Source organism: Spinacia oleracea, chromosome 1 (assembly GCF_020520425.1).
Source record: "Spinacia oleracea cultivar Varoflay chromosome 1, BTI_SOV_V1, whole genome shotgun sequence".
In the NCBI taxonomy this organism is placed as follows: domain Eukaryota; kingdom Viridiplantae; phylum Streptophyta; class Magnoliopsida; order Caryophyllales; family Amaranthaceae; genus Spinacia; species Spinacia oleracea.
Genome location: NC_079487.1, coordinates 130,155,786 through 130,180,697, shown reverse-complemented (window position 1 = coordinate 130,180,697; position 24,912 = coordinate 130,155,786). Strand labels below are relative to the sequence as shown.

Below are 24,912 nucleotides of genomic sequence, written 5' to 3'. Positions count from 1 at the left end.
AGCATCTCCAATGGTTGTAGTTATGGACTAGCTTGAAATTTATAAAAGTTTTAAGCTAATAGCTAGACCATTGGAGTGAAAATAATAAATTAGCTTGGCCAAGCAAATTAGCTTAAACAAGCTAATTTGCTTGACAACTAGCTACCAAATGTTGCCAATTAATTAATTGCCAAGTGGGCCAAATGGGACCAATTTAAATAACAAGCTAGTTGCTAGCCATTGGAGCAAAAATTAGATAGACAATGAAATAGCTTGAAATCTTATGTGGCATAATAAGCTAATTATCAAATTAGCTTACCATTGAAGATGCTCTAATATTTATATCGACGGATTAGTATTTAGTAAGAATAGATTTACATAATTAAAACATTCGGAGTCGGGTCAGAAGCAATTCAGGTTCCGAGTCCGATCCGACTCCTATTCGGCCTCGGGTTATCGGACTCGGACTTGTAGCTGATATTTTTCTTCGGATCGGGTTCGAATTTGATTGCCATCCCTACTTGGAGAGTTTCCGCCCTCCTCTTTTTCTCTCTCCCTCCAGCAAAGCTCAGCCACCACCATCGGCCTTCACCTCCCACATCGCCGTATATTTTTTCTGATCACCGCCGCGGAATCCCTGCTTGTAAGTACTTCTTTCTCTCTCAACATCTGGATAACAGATTTGTTCATGCAATATCATAGTCAAATCAGTTTCTTAATTAATTTATTTATCTGTTATAATAATACTGGTAAATAGATGTTACAATTCGTTTCATTTTTCCCTTTTTGTTATAGAATCAATTTATTTGAACATATATTGCGGCTGTTACCATTTTTCGCAATTGACGAAGTTAGGATGCTGGTTTTAACTTTTAACCTAATTATTAGCTTATAGCATACATTATTTGTGAAATATTTCTATTGCCTTAGATCTAGTTTAGACATTATGTATGTTGTTGTTTTGCCTATTTGAAATTTCTTATGGTATGTTCATTGAGCAACTGTAAGGATCTGCCAAATGATGAAATATACTCATTGCGCAAGGGCTTTGAGCTCATCCGTAGATGAGCCTATGAAAAAACACACTATATTTTCTGATGGCAGCGAGTAGCGGCAATATTTCTATTTTGATGTTGAAAGGATTTTGATGATATGCTTGATCTGCCTGAATTCATAATTTTGTGTTCTTTCGTTGATGTTTGTGATTTATCTCGTGTAAGCTATTGATCATTTGTTATTGGGTTAGGTTTGGACTAGATACTTTTAGATTATTGGTTATTGGTTTAGGTTTGGACTAGATACTTCTAGGTGACTTTGGAGATATATTCCCTTGCAGTGTTGAGAGACGGTTTTATGAACCTTTAGTTTTTTGTGATGAAAATGGTTTTGTAAGCTTTGGTTGTGGAAGAAGCATTTGTTTTCTTCTTCTTTAATATGGATTACAGAGGTGGCATTTACTGGGTAAACATCAGAGCAAGCTGTTTAATACTGAAGGTAAATGTCATCAGGGATCTAATTGGAAAGCTATTAGGATACTGTTTGGAGATTAGTGTTTTTCTCTTTTCAGATTGACTAGTGCTGTTTTGCAATTTGCATTATGGGAACACGTGAATACATTAGTTCCGGTGGAGTGGTGGGGATTAACTTGGTAAATCAGTTCAGATTATCTACTCTGTAAATGTTTTTTGAGAAATTTGAAGGTGCTGCCAAATGATGAAATATACTCATTGCGCAAGGGCTTTGAGCTCATCTGTAGACGAGCCTGTGAAAAAAGACACTATATTATCTGATGGCAGCGAGTAGCAGCGAAATTTTCTATTTTAATGTTCAAAATGATTTTGGATATATATTTGATTTGTTTGGAATTTTACAAAAGTGTGTTCTTTTGTTGATGCATGTGATTTATCTCGTGTAAGCTACTGTTTATCGGTTTAGGTTTGGAGTTTGGACAAGAAAAGATTTTGTAGATTATTACATTACGTGGTTGCGAGACGGTTTTGCAAACAATTTTTTTGGTGATGAAAATGCTTTTGTAAAGTTCAGTACTGGAACTGTGGAAGAAGGAATTTATTTTTCTTTTATATGGATTCGGAGCCGGCATAGGGCTGAGAAAACCTCAGAGCAAGGTGTTTAATACTTCGGATTTAATTTCACCAGGGCTTTAATGGTTAAGGTATTAGGATATTGTTTGGAGATTAGTGATTTTCTATCTTCAGAGTACAGATCGACTACTGCTGTTTTGCTATTTGAATTATGGAGACACACTACATGGTTCTGGTGGAGTGGTGGGGCTTAACTTGGTAAATTAGTTAGGATTATCAGCTTTATAAAGATTATTGATGGAAGTCGGCTTATCTGTTAGTCGCGTCGGGTCTGCCGTTCAGTTTGACTGCTGAGGGTAGGTTCTCCTTAGGGAATGAACCAACCATATCAGATTTTACCATATAATATTATCAATTAAGTACATGAAGAGAAAGTTAGACACACGTTAAGGGATTAGGGGATGTTTGAAGGGGTTGTTTTAATGCAATTTTGGTTGACTACAGAGGATTTGCATTCCTTCTTCTCTCCATTTGGGCCGTGAAAGGGGTCATAAGCTGGGTGGAACTGCGAATAAAGGTTTCAGTCTTGAGCTCTGGACTGATCCAAAAGGAAAACTTAGCTGCTAATGTATTTGCTTTATAGTCAAAACAACCTTTATTTGAGCTATTAAAGGAGCTGCCAAATGATGAAATATACTCATTGCGCAAGGGCTTTGAGCTCATTTGTAGATGAGCCTATGAAAAAAAACACTATATTATCTGATGGCAGCAAATAACGGCGAAATTTTCTATTTTGGTGTTCGAACGGATTTTAAAGATATATATAATCTGTTTGAAATTCATAAATATGTGTTCTTTAGCTCATGTGTGTGCTACATCTCGTGTAAGCTATTGTTTATCGGTTTAGGTTTGGCTAGATACTTTTAGGTGATGTTGGATATATATTCCCTTGCACTATTGAGAAACAGAGTTTGTAAACTTCTATCTTTTTTTGATGGAAATGATTTGTAAATTTCGGTAGTGGAACTGTGAATGAAGGTATTTCTTTTTCTTTATTAGGCCTGGGAAAACCTCAGAGCTAGCTGTTTAATACTTAATACTTTAGATTTAATTTTATTAGGGCTTTAATGGGTAATTATTAGGATAACATTGGGAGATTAGTGATTTTTTTTCTTCTGAGTACAGATCAACTCTGCTCTTTTGCAATTTGAATAATGGAACACGCGTACAAAGGAGTTTTGAATTTTTGATGGAGGTGGGGCTTAACTTGGTACATAAGTTAGGATTGTATGCTCGATAAAGTTTATTGATTGGAATTGTTTGCTGAGGGTTCTCTTTAGGGAATGAACTGCCATCATCAGATTTTACCATATAATTTTGACATTTCAACATGAAGATAAGAATTGATTGAAATAGTTGGTTTAATTTGTTTTTTGATGTAATATGGTTGGTTACATTCCTAAAGACTGATAGACACATGTTGAGGGAGGGGGAGAAGTTGGAAGGGGATGTTAGTTTTAATGCAATTTTGGCTGACTTCAGAGGATTTATATCCCGTCTTCTCTCCTCTTTTGGCCCGGGAATTCTCTCCTCTTTTGGCCCGGGAAAGGGGCCCTAGGCTGTGTGGAACTGCAAATAAAGGTTTCAGTCTTGAGCTCTTGACTGACCCAAAAGGAAAAGTTTGCTGCTAATGTATTTGATTTGTATAGTTAACTAGTTAAGACAACCTTTATTTTCCAGTAGATTTCACTTGGAGTTGCCTTAAATTACTGCTGAGTTTAAAATACCGTGTTTACGTTTGTCTCATTGTCCGTCTCCCTTTTGATCTTGTCATGCACAAATAATTTTTTTAACATGTTATGGGAATTGCTTTGAGCTTATGATATGCGAGGGTAAGAGAAAAGATTTGCTTCTATATTTCTTCTTTCAGTATCTTTTTCTTCTCTATGCCCACCCCGGATACAGAAATGAAGGTTTTTTTTTGCATGTTTTCCCAGATAGTTCCTTGTGTTTTAGATTGGTTAGGACAGTAAAGTGGTGCTTTTTTAGTTTTTGGTCTTTCTTGGAGCACAACACTTATGGTGTGATGTTTAATTGTTTAGTATGAAACATTTCATGATATGATATTCCATATTGAGGAAGAGGAGAGAAAAGTATCACTTTGTAAGCGTATGGAGTTGATCTTTTCAATCTGCCATTGCCAACTGAATTTGGGATGAAACCTCATTTGGGATTGTAGCTGGTTGATTCTCTCATCATCAGTGCAGCCCGTCTATTTTAGTATTTTCTCAAAATTTGATAACATCTCTAGCTTCCAAATGATGATATCTGAACATGAACTTTGAGTTCAGTTTTAAAAGTGAACATGAAAATTTGCTTGGATCTGATGGTTTTATTCAATTGTGTCCATAATATTAATAAGTGTCAAGTGGTTTATTTCAGAATGTATCCCTTGGTTTGTCCTATGCACTATGGCTCGCTTATCTGAATGGCTAAATGCCTTTTACGCTCTCCTTCTTTATCGATTACTCTGTTACTGACTAGCGAAATCCTTTATCTAGCGAGTGGGATCAGCTACTTATTAGCTATGTGGCATGGAGCCTCATTTGTGGTTGTAAGTGGGTTGAGTCTCCTTCCTTATGGAGCCAATAAGAGCTAATCTTACATACTCATAAATATTTAAATAAGCTATTTAAGAACATTGAGTTATTGTGAGTAATATTAATAACTATATTCAATATAAGTCTCATCTATGCTAAGTTTTGATTTAAGTATGGATTAGTAGATGATAAGCATTCATAATTAGCAGCTTGAACAGCGGGCTGTTACACCCCAAGCACCTTGTCAGATTTTCTCAAAATTTAACTTATCTGGAGCTTCTAAATGATGATATAAGAACATTGTGCATGGGCTGAGTTCATTTCTTTTAGTGAACATGAAAAATTGCTAGGATCTGATGGCAGCAATTCGTTTTGCTTTGTCCATAACAAGCGCCTAGGCTCCAGGGGCTTTTGCACCTCGTGCCTTTTAGAACTAAGTTTCTGACTATGTTCCTTAGCAGGTTCTATGAACAATGGGTTGCTTATCTGAATGACTAAATGTCTTTTTCCTCTATGGCTCTATCATATTTCATCAATCGTTCTGCAACTGACTAGCGAAATTTTGTTATCATCCTGAGTGGAATCTGCTACTAATTTGACTCTCCCCCTGCCCTTGGACACTTTATTATTGTTTCTTCTAATTTGCCTTCTCTGCATTGGTTCATTGGTTCAGGAATCAGGATATTTTGTCCAATTAAATGAAGCATATTGTGAAAATTTTGTCTATACTGGTGGCTGTCGCTGCAATGTGGATTGGTCTACTTCATATTTCGATAGTTCCAAAAAGCCAGACATGGCTGGTGAGTCTCTATATTTACTTGTTCCTTATGTGGAACTTCTGCTTTACCACTGTGTTTGCTGATTGTTCTTTTACAACTTTATGCATGTCTAAATTGACGTTGTTTTCTGCTTTCCAGCTACCTTTATACTTGATTATATCACTGGCATGTTATGGCCTATTGATGGTTGGTGTAGGTTTGATGCGCTTTCCAACCTGTCCCCAAGAAGCAGTGTTGCTACAACAGGTATCTTTAATCCCCTCTTTCATTTCAATTCTTGATTCTCGCCTAAAAGTTAACTAAGCTTTCCATTCCTGGCTTTATCAATTCAAGGAAAATATATACGCTCGAAAAGGGCAGGGGTTGGTTAGACTTAAAAAGACCTAGGGAGGGATTTTATACGAGGGATCCCAAGGGACTTTAGAGTTTTCTAAGCTTAATATTGCTGAGGAAGGAGGGTGCTCATTTTCTAGATCTCGTTTTTTTAGAAAAGACGGCAACTTACATCCCCTGGCTTATTTATTCTTATACGTTGGAAATGCAATGGGTAGTAAAGAATACGGATTTTTCATGAAATACCCCCGAATTATGGCGTAATTCACCAAATGCCCCTCGACTTTCAGAAATTCACCAAATGCCCCTCACAAATGACTTAATACCCAAAATACCCTTACTAATGACGCGCCGTTAGTCCTCCGTTAGCCTAATTTTTAAATTCACCAAATACCCCTATTTTATTACTTATTTCATATAATACCCCTATTCTGAAACTTAATTCACCAAATACACATAACTTAAAATTACCCATTTTGATGCTCAGCGGCTAGTTTTTATGTTTGAAAATTAGCCGTTGCTTATTGTTTGCTTATAAAAACCCCTTTTCTGACTATTTATTGTAGTTTTTCTATTGTTTTGTTAATTTCATATCATTTTTGTCATGAGTTTTCTTTCAAAATCATCATCCACACCCATGAATCCACATATGTAAGAGTCCCAAACAATTTCTAATATTATGGGAGGAAATTTCCATCTGAGGCTCCGATACAACACTCAGTAAGTTTCAATTATGATCCAATAAGTTCAGGCCTCATCCAGTAAAGACAATGCACTTTAGCTGAGCAAAAGGCCAAAAAACCCCATTTTCAAAGGGATCTTATGTAAGTGAAGCTGAAGTAATTCAATCTAAAGCTAACACCTTAATTTTCTTATTGTTCGAATGGTAAAGAAACTAAGAAATCAAGTTCAATAACACATACATTTTTATCACAACCTCGATTTCAACTTGGATTCATGATGTGAAAATCTTGAGTTTGAAGGCAAATCTTTGTGCCAAGATTCATGTTTTTTCACTGGTTCATGAGCTTTGGAACATACCTTAGTTTCATTTTTTTTCTTGTTCCCTCAAATCCAAAAATAGACATTTGTCCATAAATCTGACCATGTCAATAGGACCTAGCTCAAAAGAAAAGTGGGAAAACCTTTATGCCTCGACTGTAAGGTTGAGAGAAAGTTAGGAGATTGAAGAAAGATGTTTGGAGGCAGTAGAGACAGGAGACAAAAGGGAGTTAACGTTAAATATGTGGCATGGAAGCAATAGAAACCGAGGTAGCTGGAACATATGCGTTAGAATAAAATTAATAAGAGCTTTATTTTTAATCTGTTTGCATATGTTAAAGATATTTCCCATATTGAAAAAGGAATATCTTCCGATTGCGTGGTAAATATAATTAATTGGTCACATAAAGAATAAGGTACAAAAGAAGTAACTATTTTCTTGAAGAGTTGCGACGTTTTGAGGTGCTTTAGGAGTGTTTTCTGTTTTAGTGTTGTACCGGAGCTTCAGATTGAGTGTTGTATCAGATATTCGGATGTCAAATTTTCTCCCATGATAACAAAATTTATTTGGGACTCTTACATATGTGGACTCATTGGGTGTGGATGATGATTTTGAAAGAAAACTCATGACAAAAATGATATGAAATTAACAAAATAATAGGAAAACTACAATAAACAGTCAGAAAAAGAGTATTTATAAGCAAACAATAATCAACGGCTAATTTTCAAACACAAAAACTAGCCGTTGAGCATCAAAATGAGTAATTTTAAGTTATTGGTATTTGGTGAATTAAGTTTCTGAATAAGGGTATTTGGTGAAATAAGTATTAAAATAGGGGTATTTGGTGAATTTGAAAATTAGGTTAACGGAGGACTAACGGCGCATCATTAGTAAGGGTATTTTGGGTATTAAGTCATTTGTGAGGGGCATTTGGTGAATTTCTGAAAGTCGAGGGGCATTTGGTGAATTACGCCAAAATTCGGGGGTATTTCATGAAAAATCCGTAAAGAATAATTAAAGTGTTTAGACTTCATCACATAGGAAGAGGGCAAACTTTTTTCTAAATCTCTTTTTGTGACAGAAGAGTTTCAAAGTGTACTTTTAGCTTCTTATTCATTCATTCTTCCTGAATAGCCGTAACGGTCCTTAAGTGCATTTCCTTGGTCAATAATGCATAGCTTAGCTTAATGTTGCCTGTCCTCTTATTTGTTCCAACCAGCATGACAATGTCATTTCACATAATATTAGATCTCGTAGGAAGAGAACACCCTCTTTTTCCCAATCCACTTGTTGTGTGTGTGTGAGAGAGAGAGGATGTGTACAAGGGGTGCTCCTAGCTTCGCATTTCTCCTTTTCTATCAGAAATTCCGTAAGTGCAGTTTCTTGATCATAACTAACTACTACGTACTTCGTATATAATACGAGTACATATTTTAGTTAAGAGTCGCAGACCCACAGTAATGTCATTTTACTTTATAAAGAAAGGATATTATGGAAGTATAAGGGAAGAGCTGGTTTCCTATAAATATAAATTCCAGTGGTTGAATACTTGGAGATTTGGAATGTCGTAATTCCTAACACCTTACCAATAATTCAACCTTCAAATGTTTATAGCCAATTAAGATGGCAGTCTGAAGTCCTTTTCCTTCTATGTGGCATTTGTTTTGTGGGGTGGTGGGGGCGTGGGACAGGCAAGGGAAATTAATTGGGTTAAGACTCAATTGGAGTCTATATTCGGCGATCAGCATCTGGTCAGAACAAAGATGAATCTCTAATATCAAAATTAGTTTCTTCCGAAACATCTAATAAGTACAGGCTGTTGTGCGATTTTGATATTATAACTAGTATTTGGGCCCGGGCGATGCCCCAGAGTATTATGTGAATAAAAAATACTTATTATATTAAATGAAAATTATATTAAGTCGGAATTTTTTTCACAATTAATTTTGCAATGATAACATATAAAAAATCATAGCTCAATTGGACAACACTCTAGTGTTGAAAGTGGAAGTCGTGGGTTCGAATCTTATGCAAAACCATTTATTTCATTTTCTATATGAAAGTGGATTGATAACATGAATTTATTTATGGATTGAGGGAGAGCGCCACGTGGCATGTAGACGTTTGTAGAAACGCCTTTTATTATATAGTATAGATGTAAATCTCTCCATGAAAATATTTTTATTACAAAACCTTACCCAATTATTAGATATTCATAGACCCGTAAATTATATTAGTAACCAAAACCGCCTTTGTGTAGATTCTTCCTGAATAGTGATGCTCTCAGTAGCTTAACCTTCACCACGAATACACCAAACCTAAATTGGTAAATGAAAGGAGGGGAAAATAACTAGTCTTGAAGGATTTTGGCTATAATTGGCCAAAAATTGCCAGTAATTTGAGAAGGGTGATTAGGAGACAACTGCTATGCCTATGCTTATGGTTGTTCTTGAACCATATCAAGTGTATTTATTTTATCTGTCGTTTACAGGTAGAAAATGCAAAATTTTAGTTTGCACAAGTGTGTCTCATTGCAGTAAGGCATTCCAAGTCCATGTCTGAATGAATTTCTTGTTATTATGGTGGATTTAACCCAAGTTCCTCTTTTATTTTCTAGGATGTTGTCGAAGCAAAGGACTTCTTGAGACAAAAAGGAGTCGACATTGGTTCTGATTGATGAGACTATGCAGTGTCTGGCGATTTGAGAAATGAGCAAAAAGAAAGTGTGTTTTAGAAGAAGGGAGCGACAGTTGTTTCCGTAGACACCAGCCTGATGAGTGATGAGAAGGGTCGACAAATCTAGTCTGCTAACTAATCTTAATTTAGGCCTTTAGGCTTTAGGGCTGTTTATACTTTTACTTTGTGAGCTTATCTTCTTTACAGCTTCATTTTTTTGTCTACCACAACTCTCTTCTGATTCGAAGTTGTGTTGAATGGTTGGATGTTGTGCTCCTAAGGCTAAAAGCCTTTAAAATGGGGTGCATGGTTAGGCCTTGTTGCAGTGTGCACTAATGTGTATAGAAATTTTGTGAATATTTGCCTCGTTCGTTTTTGGTTGCCTCTCTTTCAAATTTCCCTATGGCAGAATCGAAGTAGCTAACCCTGAAATCTTGCTGCTTGTTTAAAACTATATCGATATGCGAGATTGTAAAGGCTCTTAGAATTCAACAAATATTAAGTCCAACATTTACCATAAAATCACAACATATTAAACTTTTATTTACACTAATATAAACCTGGTCCACGCTAACTTAGCGTGGACCAGGGCAACAAAGTAATTTGTATGGGCAATATGTGTAACTGTCATGTGACAGTTATTTTGTGATTTTAAATAGTAACTATATGCGTATTACAGTAACTATGTGTTTTAAAGAGTTACTATGTGTTTTGTAGAGTTTCAATGCGATTTGTGCTAGTCTAGTTTATATACGTTTTAAACTTTTTTATTTTTCAAAATTTCAGATCTACATTCTGTTCATTTCTCTTTCATTTATCTCTCTTCATTTTCTCTCTATACTTTTCAAAATTTAGCCCAAATTTCTAGGTTTTGTTCGATTTTCTTCGTAATTATCTTATAATTCTTATAATTAGATCTATTAGATGAGGAAAAATTGGAGGAAGTAGTAGATCAAGAAGGAGGTTCGTCGTTGCCGAAATCGAATCGAAGAATTTGCGCTCGTCTACAAATCTTCGCAAGAATTTTTAGAGATCGCATCTCGGTTTGTTGTTTTTTTAAAGAATTTTAAGTCTATTTTTATTTAAAATTGAAAATATTTGTTGTTTTGGAGAAATTAATGTTTGTGTTTACCGAAATATCGTTTTCACTTCGCGAATTCGATCAGTGACTTCACGATTTTAAATAGTAACTATATGAGTAATACAATAACTATATGGATTAAAGAGGTACTATGTAATTTTAATGGTTACTATATGTGTATAATAGTTACTATATTATTTTAATGGTTACTATATGTGTAAAATAGTTACTATATGTGTACAATAGTTATTATTTTGTTGAGTGATTTGAAATGTTTGTTGTTTTGTTGAAATTAGGGTTAGTGTTTCACATAGTTAGTATATAAATGATATAGTCACCTTTAATTTATGTTGCGAAATAGTGTTTTTAATAGTCACTGGAATGTTCGTTGTGTTTATGTTAGTAGTAGTTTTTATAGTAACTATATTTTTTTTAAAAGTTACTATAACTTTAAAATAATAACTATATATGTGTTTAAAATAGTTACTATATTTTTTAGAAAGTTATTATAAGTTTAAAACAGTAACTATGTGTTTAAGATAGTTATTATGTTATGAACAGTTTATAGTGACTTTTTGATAAATAAAAGTTACTATACGATTACATTATGTACTATGTTATTTAGAGTATGTTTTTGTCCGCTTCATAGATATAGTTACTATATGATTATAATGGTTACTATATGTGTACAATATATAGTTACTATATTATAATAATAGTCACTATATGGTTTATACAGTTACTATATATTTGAAATAGGTACTATGTTTATTTTATCATGATTTGTTACCATATGTTTATTTTCTTCAATAGTTACTATATTATTTATATAGTAATTATATGTTTGAAATATGTATTATGTTTATTTTATCATGATTTGTTACCATATGTTTATTTTCTTCAATAGTTATTGTATGATTTATGTAGTTATTATATGTTTGAAATAGGTACTATGTCAGTTTATTATGTTATGTGCATGTTTTTTATGTTTATTCTACATTTTTAGTGATGTAGTTACTATATTATGGATCGAGTTACTATATTATTATCACACCACCTATGTCTACAACTTTGTGACTAAGTGACCATCAATGATATTTATAGGTACTATATCTTGTATTATAGTAACTATATGTTTGGTATAGTTTTTTATGTATATTATAATGTTATTTTTATGTTGTTTGTTTTCCTCTATGTTATTAGTATAAGAGTTACTATGTTATGCTCACAATAACTATATGATCATAACAATAACTATATCTGCAACCCTGCTCATATATGACTATCATTAATATTAAGAGATACTATATCATGTATAATAGTAACTATATATTTTTAATAGTTACTATGTTATCATTTTGTTCTTTTTATGTTTTTTTTTTGTCTCTATGTTATTAGTAATAAGAGTGACTATATTATTATGACAGTAACTATATGACTACAACGTACAATAACTATATTTGCATTTCTGCGAATATCTTACCATCATTAATTCTAAGAGTTACTGTAAGATGCATAATAGAAACTATATGTTTTACATAGTTACTATGTCATTTTTTCACACTTAAATGTTAAATTATTAACTTAGTTTATATATCTATTAATTCAGAAATACAAAGATGATCATCTAGAATTGAATTCGTGCAAAGAATAACTTCTGCAAGGAAAACAAAAGCAGGATCGAAGAAGAAGAAGAAAATTCTGACAACAATGAAAACCAAGGACGTGGTAAAGGAAGGAGAGGACCCGGGCGTGGAAGGAGAGGACGTGCTACTATATTTTTGAAAGAGTTAATAGTAACTATAGAATAGAAAGAGTTACTATATGATATAGAAGAGTAACTATTTCTGTACGATAAATATTTACTATATGATATAAAGCAGTCAATATCTTTGTGTATACATTATTAAGTAATTGAATTCTTATCAAAATGACATCAAAAAGTTATTGTATGACTATTAGAGTAATTATACTACATACAAGTACAACTATATCAACTTAACAATTACTATATGATCTTTGCAGTAACTATGTCGCATATATTAATAATTATATTGTTAAAATTTACTGTATGACTAGTAGAGTAACTATATTGCATATAAGTAAACTATATAAACGTAAGAGTTACTATATAGGCCGCGAATTTTTTGGTTCACATTGCTTGTCCATGTCATCTTTAAAAGCTGTAAAATACCTAAAATATCCTGGTCCACACTAATAGTAACGTGGACCTGGTCCATGCAAGTGGAATTGTTAAACTTTATGTAACAAAAGTAAAACTTTATTTATTTCTATTAAAAGGTGGCTCTTCTTCAGCCAATACATGTTAACTTTACTTTAAAAAAATGGTAAAATGAATTTGAACATCTATAAATTAGAAAAGCCGTTGGAGTGGGTTCCATGAACGGAATACTTGATAGATTCACAGGTGATGATTTGAAGCATCTGTAAATTTGTGGTGGTATTTTTGAAAAAAAAAACTTATAAGGTGATAATTACAAAAACTTGAAACTTTTTGAGATAATAATTATCAAAAGAATCCTAAAATATATTTCAAAAATCATACTTCATATAGGTCATTACAATCTATTCTTTCTCATATGTTTCTCAATGTGTAAAAACTAAAATAAAATAAAATTAGTAACACCGTTTATAAAGGTTATCTAAATGTAATGATTCGTGATCAATTGGACACAAGTAACTCTCAACATGAGTCGTTTCATTGGTAGTGATATAACGGAGTACTCTTTATTTGTACCAAGTTATACTCTCTCTGTCTCTAATTGTTTGCCCCATAAGCAAAATGTGTTTTATTAAAAATTTGGCCAAAATATTGTACATCTTTATCTTTTTTACTTTTATGAGTTTATGTAAGTGGGTTAAATGGTGGTGATATGTTATTATATATGAAATAGAACAATTTTTAAGAGACGGACTAATAGAATAGGCCACAAGCAAATAGGGACAAAGAAAATATTGGGTTTTGAACGCAAGCCACTTTGGCAAAGACTTTCCTCCCGTTTATAACCGTGGGAGCCGCAGATTGTTGCCTTGGCAATTTGACACACAACTTTGGAGAAGGAGAAGCAAAGCCACAGGAGAAAAAGAGGCAACACAAACCACCATGATTATTCCAGTTCGTTGCTTCACCTGCGGCAAGGTAATCTTTCTCTCTCTTGTGTTTGCGCGTTGTTCTCCAACTCTTTTCTAAGGTTTTATCTGCTGACCAGTAATTGCGTTAGGGTTTTTGGTAAAACCCTAATTGATTCAACTTTTTGATTAATTTTGTTTGTTGAATTTGTTCAGGTTATCGGAAACAAATGGGACACTTACCTTGATCTTCTTCAAGCTGATTACACTGAAGGGTACTTCATTTCTTCCCCTTCCCACTATTTTAATACATCTATTCGTACTAAAATTCAGTATAATAGTATATGTTGGATTTTTTTTTTTGCTTGAGATTTGTGGTTTTGTGTTGTTGGAGGTTATTTGTGTGAAAGTACTGTAATTTACTAATTTATGCTTTGCTGTTTTCTGGGGAGTTGGAATTTCCAGTCCAACTAGAGTAGAAATCAACTCTTTGGCTCCCAAATTCAAATCGGATTTTGCAGTGCAACTAAGTTTTAAATGTTTTTAATGATCAAATTAATTGGCAGAAGAACCTAATGAAAATATGGTTTACTGAAGCAGATTCAGGCTTTATTACTGAATTAAAGCTGAGTGCAGAAATCAGGGACAAGAGTCTAGTACTTTAAGGAATTAGATTTGAAGTAGAATAAATGAATAACCAAGACAAGACTTCTGTTTGCATTTGATAAGATAATGTTCAACTATGATGCTTCCATTTTCATTCCGGAATTGTCTGAGTGCTTTATGAATATACCGCTTTCATTTCATTCTTCCCCAGATTTCGGTCAGAGTTTTTTTTTTTCCTGTTGTGCGCGTGCATGTGTGTTTTGGAGAGACAGTGAGGTAGAAAAGGTAGTTGTTGGTTTAATGTAGTCTTGTGGGTTTACCAAGCGAGGGTTCATCTACTAAGTAGCTTATAGGAGTGCTCTGTTTTCTATTAATAAGCCATGAAAAATAAGAGCAGGCCAAAGCAGTGTCTAAAATCTTGTACACGCAAGGCGTCAGGGGCCATGGGTCTAGGCGAAGCGATTTCAAAGAGGCGATTAACAACAGTTTTTAACAATTTTCACTGTCAAGTGCACTGAGAACTCCAAATTACCTTGATGGGCCTTGAACTTTTTCTATGCATTGGCCCAAAGAAGTTCTCTGTTGCGTCTATGTCTTGGAGAATATAATGAAGAAAGTGCATTCATTTCTAGGCTAATTCAGTGCCTTGTTTGTGAGCTTAGAGATGTGGTTGTTGATATGTGCTCTATGTGGTCTTTTAGATTTAATGATAGAGGGTGGATCTCTTTAGCCTTAGTTCATAGTACTAGTTTCAAATAACAGAGTTTGCTGACATGTAATGGTTTTGCACAGGGATGCCCTCGATGCATTGGGGCTGGTCCGCTATTGCTGCAGGAGGATGCTTATGACCCATGTTGACTTGATTGAGAAGCTCCTGAACTACAACAGTACTTTCCTTCTTTCTCCTTGCTCACTCACGCATTTATACACATGCACTTGGATCACATTCATGCATATTTCTGCATACCATGTGCATTTTAGGGTTTGTTGATATGCAGATGTAAAGCACAAAGAAACCAAATTGAGTATAATGAGGTGGTCTTAATTTTTAATCAATGCTTTCTAGATCAGTACCACCCATCAAATAATTCCCCGTGCTAGTGGTCTTTTCTACATTGTTAACGGAGAATGGCCACAAGTCCTCATCTAGGCTTTATCAATAGTAAACGGTGGATCATAATTATTGTCTTGGACCTATAGAGAACACCTCTTTTTAGTTTATCTGTACAATTGGCCCTGCTAAGTGGTCTATTCGTATTTTGTTGTATAAGAGCTCATCTTATCCTGAGTTGTCTCTGGTATGAGCTACAACTTGTTCGACGCTAGAGTAGTGTAAAGTGTAAACTTTGTAAACTGGAAACTTATCTCATATAATTAGTGAAGCCATCAAATATTCTTCTTAATCCTTCTTCAAGAAAGCAAACATAGACTTGAGAGTTTAGACTTTGCTGTGTTTGAGAAACAATACCCCGTATCATTTTTCCATTACCTGAGATGACTTTGTCTTCACTTTATTGATGCAAGTCTTAGGATGTTGATAATGGATATGGTGGCTCTATGATGCCATTATTTTTCTTCCCCCAGTCATCACCGGGTATTATGTAATAGATTGGATCTGTATCTTGCTTAATCACTGATTTAAGTAAGCACAATTAGATCAAAACCGATAGTAGTTGTATTAGTTGATGGAATTAAATCATGAACGGTGGAATACAACTTAGGTAGAGAAAGTTAATGAAATAACAGAATGATCAACATGCCCTGAACTTCTATTTATACACTAACTAACTAGTAATTACCCTCTTCTTGTTGCTCAAGCTATCTGACCTGGATTGTTTTATGCAGCTCTTGACAAGTCTGATACTAGCTGATCAAGCTTATGGAGGGAGTGGGAGACGAAATGAAGAACGTTCATCTCTTGTAGAGTAGGTGGTTAAGGTTGTGACGATTGTTATGATATGGTACTCGACTATGAATATTATCCTGGATATGTAATTTTAACATTCCGGCCGTGTTTCATGAACTATAGCACATCTATCAAATTTGAAGAAGCTTGTCATGCTCTGTAAATTTCCTTTTAACTGTTCTCTACGGTTGACTAGGAAATCTCTTTTTTGTTAATTACCTAACACCTAAAGTTCTAAACTTGTTAGATCCATAATTGATTTTGATTCACACTGAACACCAGATGTGCTGCTCAGTTTGCCGTCCCATATAAACTATCAAGTGTAAGGAGTTTCTCTTAGATACTTACTTCATATGCAACAATAAAATTACACTAGTATTTAGGCTCTGTTTGGCAACCACTTTCAGTCACCTTAAATGAGTAGGTGCTAATCATTTAAGTTGACTTAAATAATTAGGAGTGTTTGGCATGGAGCTGAAATAAGATTTAAGGTGGTAAAAATGACTGAAACTGAAACGTTATTCATAATAACGTCTGGGAATCAGTTAGCTGAAATTATTTGTGCTTCTATTTTCTCGGAAATCAACATACGGAAATTTGATTTTGTGATGTTTCGTAGGATTGTTGCCCAATTACCAGCGAGCTTGCAAATGTATCCTACCTAATTTTTGTACTCATTTCTTTGACTCTTATTAATTGTTATTTGTTTGGTCTATTTTTCAATTTTTATTTACATTTTTTGTTTTATTGTTGAAGGAAAAGTTTTAAGAAATGAGCATAACCCATGATATAATTGATGGTGAATTACAATGGAGTATTAATACTATAAAAAAGCCAGAGTTATAAGGGTTTTTTGATTTATTTTATGACTCGTAGATGGTAGATCGGTATAATATCAACTATCATTATAAAAAAAAAATATAAACGGTGTACTTATTTATTTGTAATTATTGTTACAAAGAAAATAATTATGGATTTCAAAATATATCAAATATCAATTAAACTACTAAAATTTCAGGTACTTTAAAAACTAGTTCTACCAAACAGGCAATATAGATAGCTACCTTATCAGTTTCAGCACCTTATCAGTTTCAGGTACTATCTTATCAGTTTCAGTTACCTTATCAGTTTCAGCTGAATATCAGCTAGTGTTGCCAAACAGAGCCTTAATAATCCAAATCTCAAGGGAGCGTTGATGTTCCGGTTGAAGAAAATGCATCCTGACTTTTTCATATTGAACTAGCGCTTATCCCATTAGACCATATTGTTTTATTCAACTTACAAATAGAGTCCAAAAATTGTAGACCTGATCAAAAGGCGGGGCGGGCCGGGTCGAGGGCATAAAAACTTGTCCATTATATCGGATCGGGTCAAACTTCGGGTCAAGACCCACCCGCTTCGGCGTTACAATATTTTTTTGTCTGGTTTATTAGGCTGTCAGATGCATGCTATTCTAGTGATAACTTTAACACATTTATAGAAAATACAGCTACAAAAACTGTATTGAAAATACTTATCGGTAGTTGTTACTCATGTACCGGTTTTTTTTTATATGGACTAGTTTTGAAATAAATACTAGCTTGGTGAAATAAACGGCCTCATTTTACAATCAATCGCTTCATAAATAGATTGACAGCTTAAACTCTTAACAAAAAACTTTAACATCATTTCTGTTTTTCGTTTTATGGTAAGGAGTTACTAATTTGAGCATTATTCTATCATTTAATGTTGTTATTATTAATTTGAGCAATATTAATGGAACTAACAAAACAGAAAATTAATCACCTTTCTAATCCTATACTAAGCCTCGTACCCCGGCCCCCATTTTCTTCTTTAATCCATATTTTTTTCATCGGTACGTTTTCACCATGGATATCAAGATTGAAAGTGAAGATATTGAAGAACAACAAACACAACCTCTTATAGAAAACGAACAACAACAACCTAGAAAACAACCGAAAACTCGAACCCAAAAGGCCATAAGAAAAACATTCAAAGGCACATCCCATTTATCAAGCCTCCTTCCCTCAGGTTCAGTCCTAATATTTGAGATGTTTTCACCCATTCTAACAAACCAGGGCCAATGTGTAACATTCCAAGCACAACTCATCACATTATGCCTCATAACATTCGTTAGTTTATCATGCATTCTCATGTGTTTCACAGATAGTATTAGAGACGAAAGAGGTAAAGTTCGATACGGGATTGCAACGTTTCGAGGGATATGGATTGTTGATGGTTCTGTAAAACTTAGCCCTGAAGAAGCTGCCAAGTATCGAATCGGGGTTATTGACTTCCTTCATGCGTTGATGGGGGTGTTGGTGTTTATGGCGGTTGCTTTTTTGGATCAAAACGTTGTTAAATGTTTGTTTCCATTGCCATCTCAAGAAACCAAGGAGAGACTTGTTATGTTTCCTATTGGAGTTGGTGTTGTTTGTGGTTTCTTGTTTATTTGTTTTCCTAGCAAACGTAATAGCGTTGTATCTCCTCTTTCTAAAACCTAATTACGTACTACAATTATTTTTTGGGTGTGAACGAGTACAAGTGAAGTTACAAATAGGAGATGGCACAGTAATCTATTGTATATTGGTCATCGGTACCAGTGGTGGAGCCAGGATTTTTTTTTCGGGGTGTTGGCAGTTGTGCTCCTAAGATTTTTAGTGTGTTGTGTCTGGTGATTTTCCACAACACACAATATATTACTAAAAAAAATGTATCGTCCCAAAATGAATTAATATTCATATTACAATCAAATACGTACAAAATTATAAGAATATTCTCTACGGGTTTCATATATGTGGTGAAAAGAACAACTTAATCTAAGGGAAATGGTAAATAAATTCAAAACTTTAAGAGACCAGTGATTTCTAAAGACTGGTCTCTTAGGTTTTTTTATTTTTAGTATAACCTAAGAGATCGGTTTTACAAAATAACTGGTCTCTTAGCTCTCATCTATATGTTCCCCCCTTCCCTGTGGGGGTTGCACCTACTTGGCTCCGCCACTGATATTCGGTACCATTAGGTTAAGACACCATTAGTAGCTAAATATTACGATTTGTTGTGGGTGTAATATTCATCTCCTTTTTTTGATGTTATTTGTTTTGAAAATAAAACATGCCTCTATTATGAAAACGAGATAGAATTTCTTTTGATAATGCATTACTTAAGCACTTGTCTATGACGGTGGGGTTTTAGAGATATAGAAATAAGCATCTAAAGAACTTGAAGTTGACTGGGACCTTTTACCGTTATCGTATTAGGTACCTCTCTTTGCATGTGCTAGTTCATCAATTTAGTGAAGAAAAAAAAAACTTTGTAGGCTTTAATTACCGTAACCGCACAACATGTAAAATTTATTAGTATGTATAATGAAAATTTTAACTTACTTTCTCAGTCTCATTTTAGTTGCTCTATTTGACTAGGATTTAACTTTAGAAAAGGCAATTAAAAAATACTTACTGGATTTAGGTTATTTTGTTATGTTGTCCTGGATTTAGGAACAATATAACTTTAGTTTGTACCCAAAAAGTCTCTTTTTTCTTACTTTGGAATAGATCAAGAGGGGCAAAATCACAAATCTCACGGCCATGGTCATCCTTGTATAGGCTTGCACTTCTAGCTTCAACAACTAACGCACTCAACTCCCCTTTTTCCAGGTTTGTTCCTTCGTTCTTCCCTCTTTCTAAGCTTTGATTATGAGAAATTAAATTTATTTTACCTTTTACTTTCCGCAATATTTCTTTCCTTCAGCTAATTTAAGATGATCCTAAATCTGTTCTCGTTATTTGGATTTTACCTATGATCTGTCCTTCATGATTCAACCTTTAGGGTTATTTGCCCTCTTCTTGCTGTGATTAATTTTTAGTTTGCCTAATTGTGATACTGGAATTGTAAAATAATGATTGGAATTTGTTGCCCTTTATTCCTCTCTACCGAGAGCTTTATGTGGTTAATTTGCATTTTGGACAATTCATCAGAAAACCAAAGAGTTGAATTAAGGAGAGTGAGTTACCTTTGTTTTGCTTTATAGCGTATATGGTATACTGGTCCTTTTATGGTTGGGGATGAAGGAGATGTTTGATTCCCTGAGCAAAGAGCCTAAGACATAGAATAGAGGAGTGCAATGGAATTTAAGTTCCGGATGCAATTATTAAATGGGATAGTTTTCGAGCTACATCGAACATTTCAGAGGAATTTTGTTTTGCAGAAATTGCTGGAAACCCTTAAACACTGTTTTTGTGATTGAATAGTATAATTGGGGTCAGTTATAACTTATATATCTTGTAGTGTTTTTGATGAAAATTTCCGTAACCCATTGGCAATCTTGAACGGCTGATCAGTAAAAAGGCTCTCCTATTGTCCATAATGGGATGATTGAGTTTTGGATGTCATTGATAAAATTTTGATGTGTGGATGTATGATTATTTTTGCTGATAAAGGCCAATCTTTTTGTCTAGCGGTGAAGCTCTCTTAGTATCCAAGGTAATTAAATCCCCCTCCATCGGAATTAGTTGTCACATTATTGAAGTAGATTACCTTGAATCTTGTCTCCGTCTCTGTATTTACCAATCCTTTAGTTTCTCGCCTCATTTTCACATGAGATAGATGTTTCAATTCTTTTCTTTCTTCTCAGGTACATCAAAATTCAATATAAATGTAAACACCTGCAGAAAATAGCAATCCCCTATAGTTGGTCGATCTCTTTAGGGAGTTTAAATGTGTTTCTGACTCCCGAGGGTTAACTTTGAAAACTAGAAAAGCATGATAACTTCAAGGTTGTCCTCGACCTCTTTCTTCGTAGCAATTCAGGACTTTTAGGTTTCATCCCATCACAATTCATATTGGGATTATTTTGCAGATTTCATGGTTTATCATTCAGGCATTAAGCTTTAGCCAGGCAACTAAAAAGGTTCATTGTCTGAAAAGTCTAAATTTCCTGCTTAATAAATTAGACTGTATATAGTCTGATGTATTTTCCCTCTAGTGGGTGGTTTTCGGAAAGGAGATTTCTATTGCACAAGCTATAATCTTTAGTAAGATGTTTGTGAATCTTGAAGTGTTGCCATGTTGCCTGAGCCCTGAGGTTTAAGTTGATTGGTCTGTGTTGAGTAGTTTACTGGTTGCCTATTTCAGTGAATCTCTCAATCTGGGTGATACGTATTTGTTGGATGCTATCTTACATTTTTAATGGCGTTTTTAGTCCATATGTTCACTTTTCAATGCAAACTAAAATGAAATACTCTCCGCTATCCACAGTTAAATAAAATGAATGGTTAAGCCTTATTTTTGCAGTTTTGTAGAAGAAAAAGAAACCAAAGGCAGCTAAAAATATTACATTGGACTGGATTAAGTGTTGCATTACATTGGACTGGATTAAGTGTTGCATTCAACATTGCCGATCTCGCTCATCTATGCTCATTTACCTTGGTTTCTTTGGTTTTTGGCTGACGAAAACACTGTCGTAATACTAATCCTGGTATGTGAAATTGCTTTCACTGAATAGAAACTGATTAAACACACCTATGAAACACCATGCCATGGACGAAGGCCTCTTTGGTGGTGTTAGGATAATGTTGTCTAATGAATGATGATGTTAGACACAACTATCAAGTGTATCCTATTTCACCAAGCAACTTGGCTCCCCTACTATCCAAAGTGGGATGATTGAGTTTTGGATGTCATTGATAAAGTTTTGATATGAGTGGATGTATAATTTAATGTTACTGATAGAGGCACGAAATGCCAATCTTTTTGTCTAGGTGTGAAGTTCTCTTACTATCCTAACTACTAAGTAATTAATACCCTCTCCATCGGAATTAGCTGTCACATTGTCCCAATCCCGCACGAGTCATGATCAAGGATATGACATGATTTTACAAAAGACTTGTCTACTTCCAGTCACTTAACTTAAGTAGTGACCCATTAGGAAATCCGACTGTGAGACCATAAGCCAATACAATATTTGGTAAAATAACAAACTTTTTCCTGACATCCAACAAAGTACTGATTACCGTTATACCATGACTACTAAATTCTGGATGGAGAGAGGAGCTTCAAGTGCTTTGGTCGAGAGAAGCAAAGCAGCTAATGCCCCTAACTAGTATTCCTGGAGGCATTTTTCAGATTGTGGAAGCAGACTACCTTGAATCTTGTCTCTGCCTCTGTATCTAACCAACCCTTTAGTTTCTAGCCTCATTGTCACATGAGATAGATGTTTCAATTCTTTTCTTTCTTCTCATTTTGGTACATCAAAATTCAGTGTAAAATATAAACATCTGCAGAAAATAGCAATCCCCTGTAGTTGGTCGATCTCTTTACGGAATTTAAATGTCTTTCTGATTCGAGAGGGTTAACTTTGAAAACTAGAAAAGCATGATAACTTCAAGGGTCTCCACCTCTTTCTTCGTTTCAATTCAGGATCTTTAGGTTTCATCCCATCACAGTTCACAGTGTGATTGTTTTGCAGATTTCATGTTTTTCTCATTAAGCTTTAGCCAGGCAAGGTCTATATTTATCTGAAATAAAAAGGTGCATTGTCTGAAAAGTTTACATTTCCTGCTTAATGAATTAGAATGTGTTATAGTCTGATGTCTTTGTTCCCTGTAGTGGGTGGTTTCCGGAAAGGGTATATCTGTTGCACAAGCTAAAACCTTAAGACGTTTGTGAATCTTGAAGTGTTGCCGTCTTGCATGAGGTTTAAGTTGATTGGTCTGTGTTGAGTAGTTTATTGGTTACCTATTCACTCAATATCTCAATCTGGGTTATACTTCGTACATATTTGTTGGATGCTATCTTACCTTTAGTAATGGTACTTTAGTCCATATGTTCACTTTTCCATGCAAGCTAAATTGATACTTTTCGCTATCCACAGTAAAATAAAATGAATGGTTAAGCCTTTTTGCAGTTTCATAGCAGAAAGAAAAAAGTCAAAAACCAAAGGCAGCTTAAAATATTGCATTGGACTGTTGCATTCAACATTGCCTATCTCGCTCATCTATGCTCATTTACCTTTGGTGTTTGGTTTTTGGATGAAGAAAACACTGTCATAAACTCGTAATACTAATCCTGGTATGATTTTTTTGTTTTTCACTGAATAGAAACTGATTACACACACCTATGAAACACCATGCCATTGATGAAGGCCTCTTTGGTGGTGTTAGGACAATGTTGTCATATGAATGATGATGTTAGACACAACTATCAAGTGTATCCTATTTCACCAAGCAACTTGGCTGACCTGATCATGTACTTTAACTTATGTGAATAATGGATAGCAGTGCAATCAAGTATGGGTGTTGGGGTTAGGATAGCACATTTTGAAAGTGTGTTGGACTCAGCTAAAATTTTATCCAGAAATTCAAGCATAGGGAGTATATTATCTTTGATGCTTTTCCTGTTTTAAAATTTCACAAGTATTAAACTGCCTTCTGAATTCCCTATATTACTTTTTTCCCAAATCTGGTTTCTGACGTTTATTTCTGCTCATTGACAGATTTGAACCAGGAATTGAAGTAATGTTATGGTTCTATGATCAGAGAGAATTGAATCACTTTTACAATTGAAGATTGTCACTTCTACACGTTAGCTTGCTTTACAGGATGCCAATCATGGATATGTTCTACAATACTGCTGGCAGGCAGTTATCAGAAATGTTTTTAGCTATCTGCTTCTTTCACACTTCTGAATATTTTCTAGCCGTCACTATTCATGGGAAAAAGAATGTGACCCTCAATTCTCTCTTGATAAGCAAGCACTATGTACTTGCCATGCTTTTCTCGCTGCTGGAATACTTGGTCGAATATTTATTCTTTCCTGGGTTAAAGGAGTATTCATGGTTAAGCAATTTGGGTCTCGCATTGGTTTTGATTGGCGAAATTATACGAAAAATGGCGATCCTGACAGCTGGAAGGGCCTTCACACATCTCATTAAAATACACCATGAAGAGCATCATAATCTGGTAACCGATGGTATCTATAGTTTTGTCCGGCATCCTGGATATTGTGGCTTTCTTATTTGGTCAGTGGGTACTCAGATTATTCTCATCAACCCCATATCAACAGTTGCATTTGCCTTAGTAGTTTGGCGTTTCTTTGCTGGACGGATACCATATGAAGAGAATTACTTGAGGCGCTTTTTTGGTAATGAATATGGACGTTATGCACAGAGGGTACCTTCAGGCATACCGTTTGTGAAATAGAAGTAATCTACAATGGTACTTGATCGAAGACAAGACAATCATGCCTGTGCTAATGTGCAGAATGTTTGCATTTTTAGCTGCATGAATACTTCAATTATGGTAACCAAGCTTTTGACTTGATTCAATTTTCCGCCTCTTCCTGTTTGATTTGTTCGAAAGAATCTTCTTCAAACACAAGCGGAAGGGTACATTCAGCTAGAATGTCACATACAACATTCTAACATGGCACTAATCACTATTTTAAGACAGATAGTGTGTAGTGAGTTAGTGACTCTAACTCTGTAATTACTGAGTATTGAGTAAGTTGATTGTTTTCTCTTGCTTCGTTGAAGACGTTGATAGAAGTACTACTCCGTATCTCGAAGCTGAAAGTTAATGACAACTGAAAAGAAGAATGCAACTGTCACTGGTTAGTGTTGGTCTGTTCATCTGTAGTTCCCTTAATTGGGTGATTGACATTGTTGCAGTCTGCTTTTCCTACTGTACTTTCTATTTGCTGAAACAGAACAGAGAGGGATTTTGATACTCTTACAGTACTTGTTATAGATTATTTACATTTATTTAATTTAATTTTTTGCTGACTTTAGACGTTCAACCCCTTTTTCTTACTCGTATTTTC

General features: G+C 34.6%; 4 protein-coding genes across 6 annotated transcripts; all 4 read left to right on the top strand.

Annotated features, from left to right (window-relative positions):
• The first annotated feature begins 464 nt into the window (after nucleotides 1-464).
• LOC110803421 (dolichol-phosphate mannose synthase subunit 3) lies at nucleotides 465-9,769 on the top strand. Its single transcript, XM_022008933.2, has 4 exons — nucleotides 465-622; nucleotides 5,295-5,421; nucleotides 5,539-5,646; nucleotides 9,354-9,769. The coding sequence occupies exons 2-4, from the start codon at nucleotides 5,320-5,322 to the stop codon at nucleotides 9,411-9,413; spliced, it is 270 nt and encodes an 89-aa protein (XP_021864625.1). The 5' UTR covers nucleotides 465-622; nucleotides 5,295-5,319; the 3' UTR covers nucleotides 9,414-9,769.
• A 3,714-nt stretch (nucleotides 9,770-13,483) lies between these two features.
• Nucleotides 13,484-16,259, top strand: LOC110803410 (DNA-directed RNA polymerases I, II, and III subunit RPABC5). Its single transcript, XM_022008921.2, has 4 exons — nucleotides 13,484-13,653; nucleotides 13,800-13,858; nucleotides 14,982-15,076; nucleotides 16,035-16,259. Exons 1-4 carry the CDS (start codon nucleotides 13,618-13,620, stop codon nucleotides 16,058-16,060), a joined length of 216 nt encoding a protein of 71 aa, XP_021864613.1. The 5' UTR covers nucleotides 13,484-13,617; the 3' UTR covers nucleotides 16,061-16,259.
• A 1,704-nt stretch (nucleotides 16,260-17,963) lies between these two features.
• On the top strand, nucleotides 17,964-18,599 carry LOC110802926 (protein DMP7). The gene has a single exon (XM_022008381.1). It carries the CDS (start codon nucleotides 17,964-17,966, stop codon nucleotides 18,597-18,599), a length of 636 nt encoding a protein of 211 aa, XP_021864073.1.
• Nucleotides 18,600-19,595: 996 nt separating this feature from the next.
• Nucleotides 19,596-24,874, top strand: LOC110803399 (protein-S-isoprenylcysteine O-methyltransferase B). 3 transcript variants are annotated; one of them, XM_022008916.2, is made up of 3 exons: nucleotides 19,602-19,751; nucleotides 21,388-21,571; nucleotides 23,588-24,874. In XM_022008916.2, exon 3 carries the CDS (start codon nucleotides 23,694-23,696, stop codon nucleotides 24,291-24,293), a length of 600 nt encoding a protein of 199 aa, XP_021864608.1. In that variant the 5' UTR covers nucleotides 19,602-19,751; nucleotides 21,388-21,571; nucleotides 23,588-23,693; the 3' UTR covers nucleotides 24,294-24,874. The 3 variants fall into 3 exon arrangements, with proteins under 3 accessions (XP_021864601.1, XP_021864608.1, XP_056684372.1); XM_022008909.2 differs by lacking the exon at nucleotides 21,388-21,571 and having other exon boundaries at nucleotides 19,596-19,751; XM_056828394.1 differs by lacking the exons at nucleotides 19,602-19,751; nucleotides 21,388-21,571 and adding an exon at nucleotides 21,637-23,163.
• Nucleotides 24,875-24,912: the final 38 nt, after the last annotated feature.

Bases quoted from the DNA above. Each gene is read 5' to 3' on its own strand.
- LOC110803410 (XM_022008921.2), top strand. From the start codon at position 13,618: ATGATTATTCCAGTTCGTTGCTTCACCTGCGGCAAG. The intron at 13,654-13,799 runs GTAATCTTTCTC...GAATTTGTTCAG, and splicing joins GTTGCTTCACCTGCGGCAAG to GTTATCGGAAACAAATGGGA. The intron at 13,859-14,981 runs GTACTTCATTTC...GGTTTTGCACAG, and splicing joins CAAGCTGATTACACTGAAGG to GGATGCCCTCGATGCATTGG.
- LOC110802926 (XM_022008381.1), top strand. From the start codon at position 17,964: ATGGATATCAAGATTGAAAGTGAAGATATTGAAGAACAACAAACACAA.
- LOC110803421 (XM_022008933.2), top strand. From the start codon at position 5,320: ATGAAGCATATTGTGAAAATTTTGTCTATACTGGTGGCTGTCGCTGCA. The intron at 5,422-5,538 runs GTGAGTCTCTAT...TCTGCTTTCCAG, and splicing joins CAAAAAGCCAGACATGGCTG to CTACCTTTATACTTGATTAT. The intron at 5,647-9,353 runs GTATCTTTAATC...TTTATTTTCTAG, and splicing joins AAGCAGTGTTGCTACAACAG to GATGTTGTCGAAGCAAAGGA.
- LOC110803399 (XM_022008909.2), top strand. From the start codon at position 23,694: ATGCCAATCATGGATATGTTCTACAATACTGCTGGCAGGCAGTTATCA.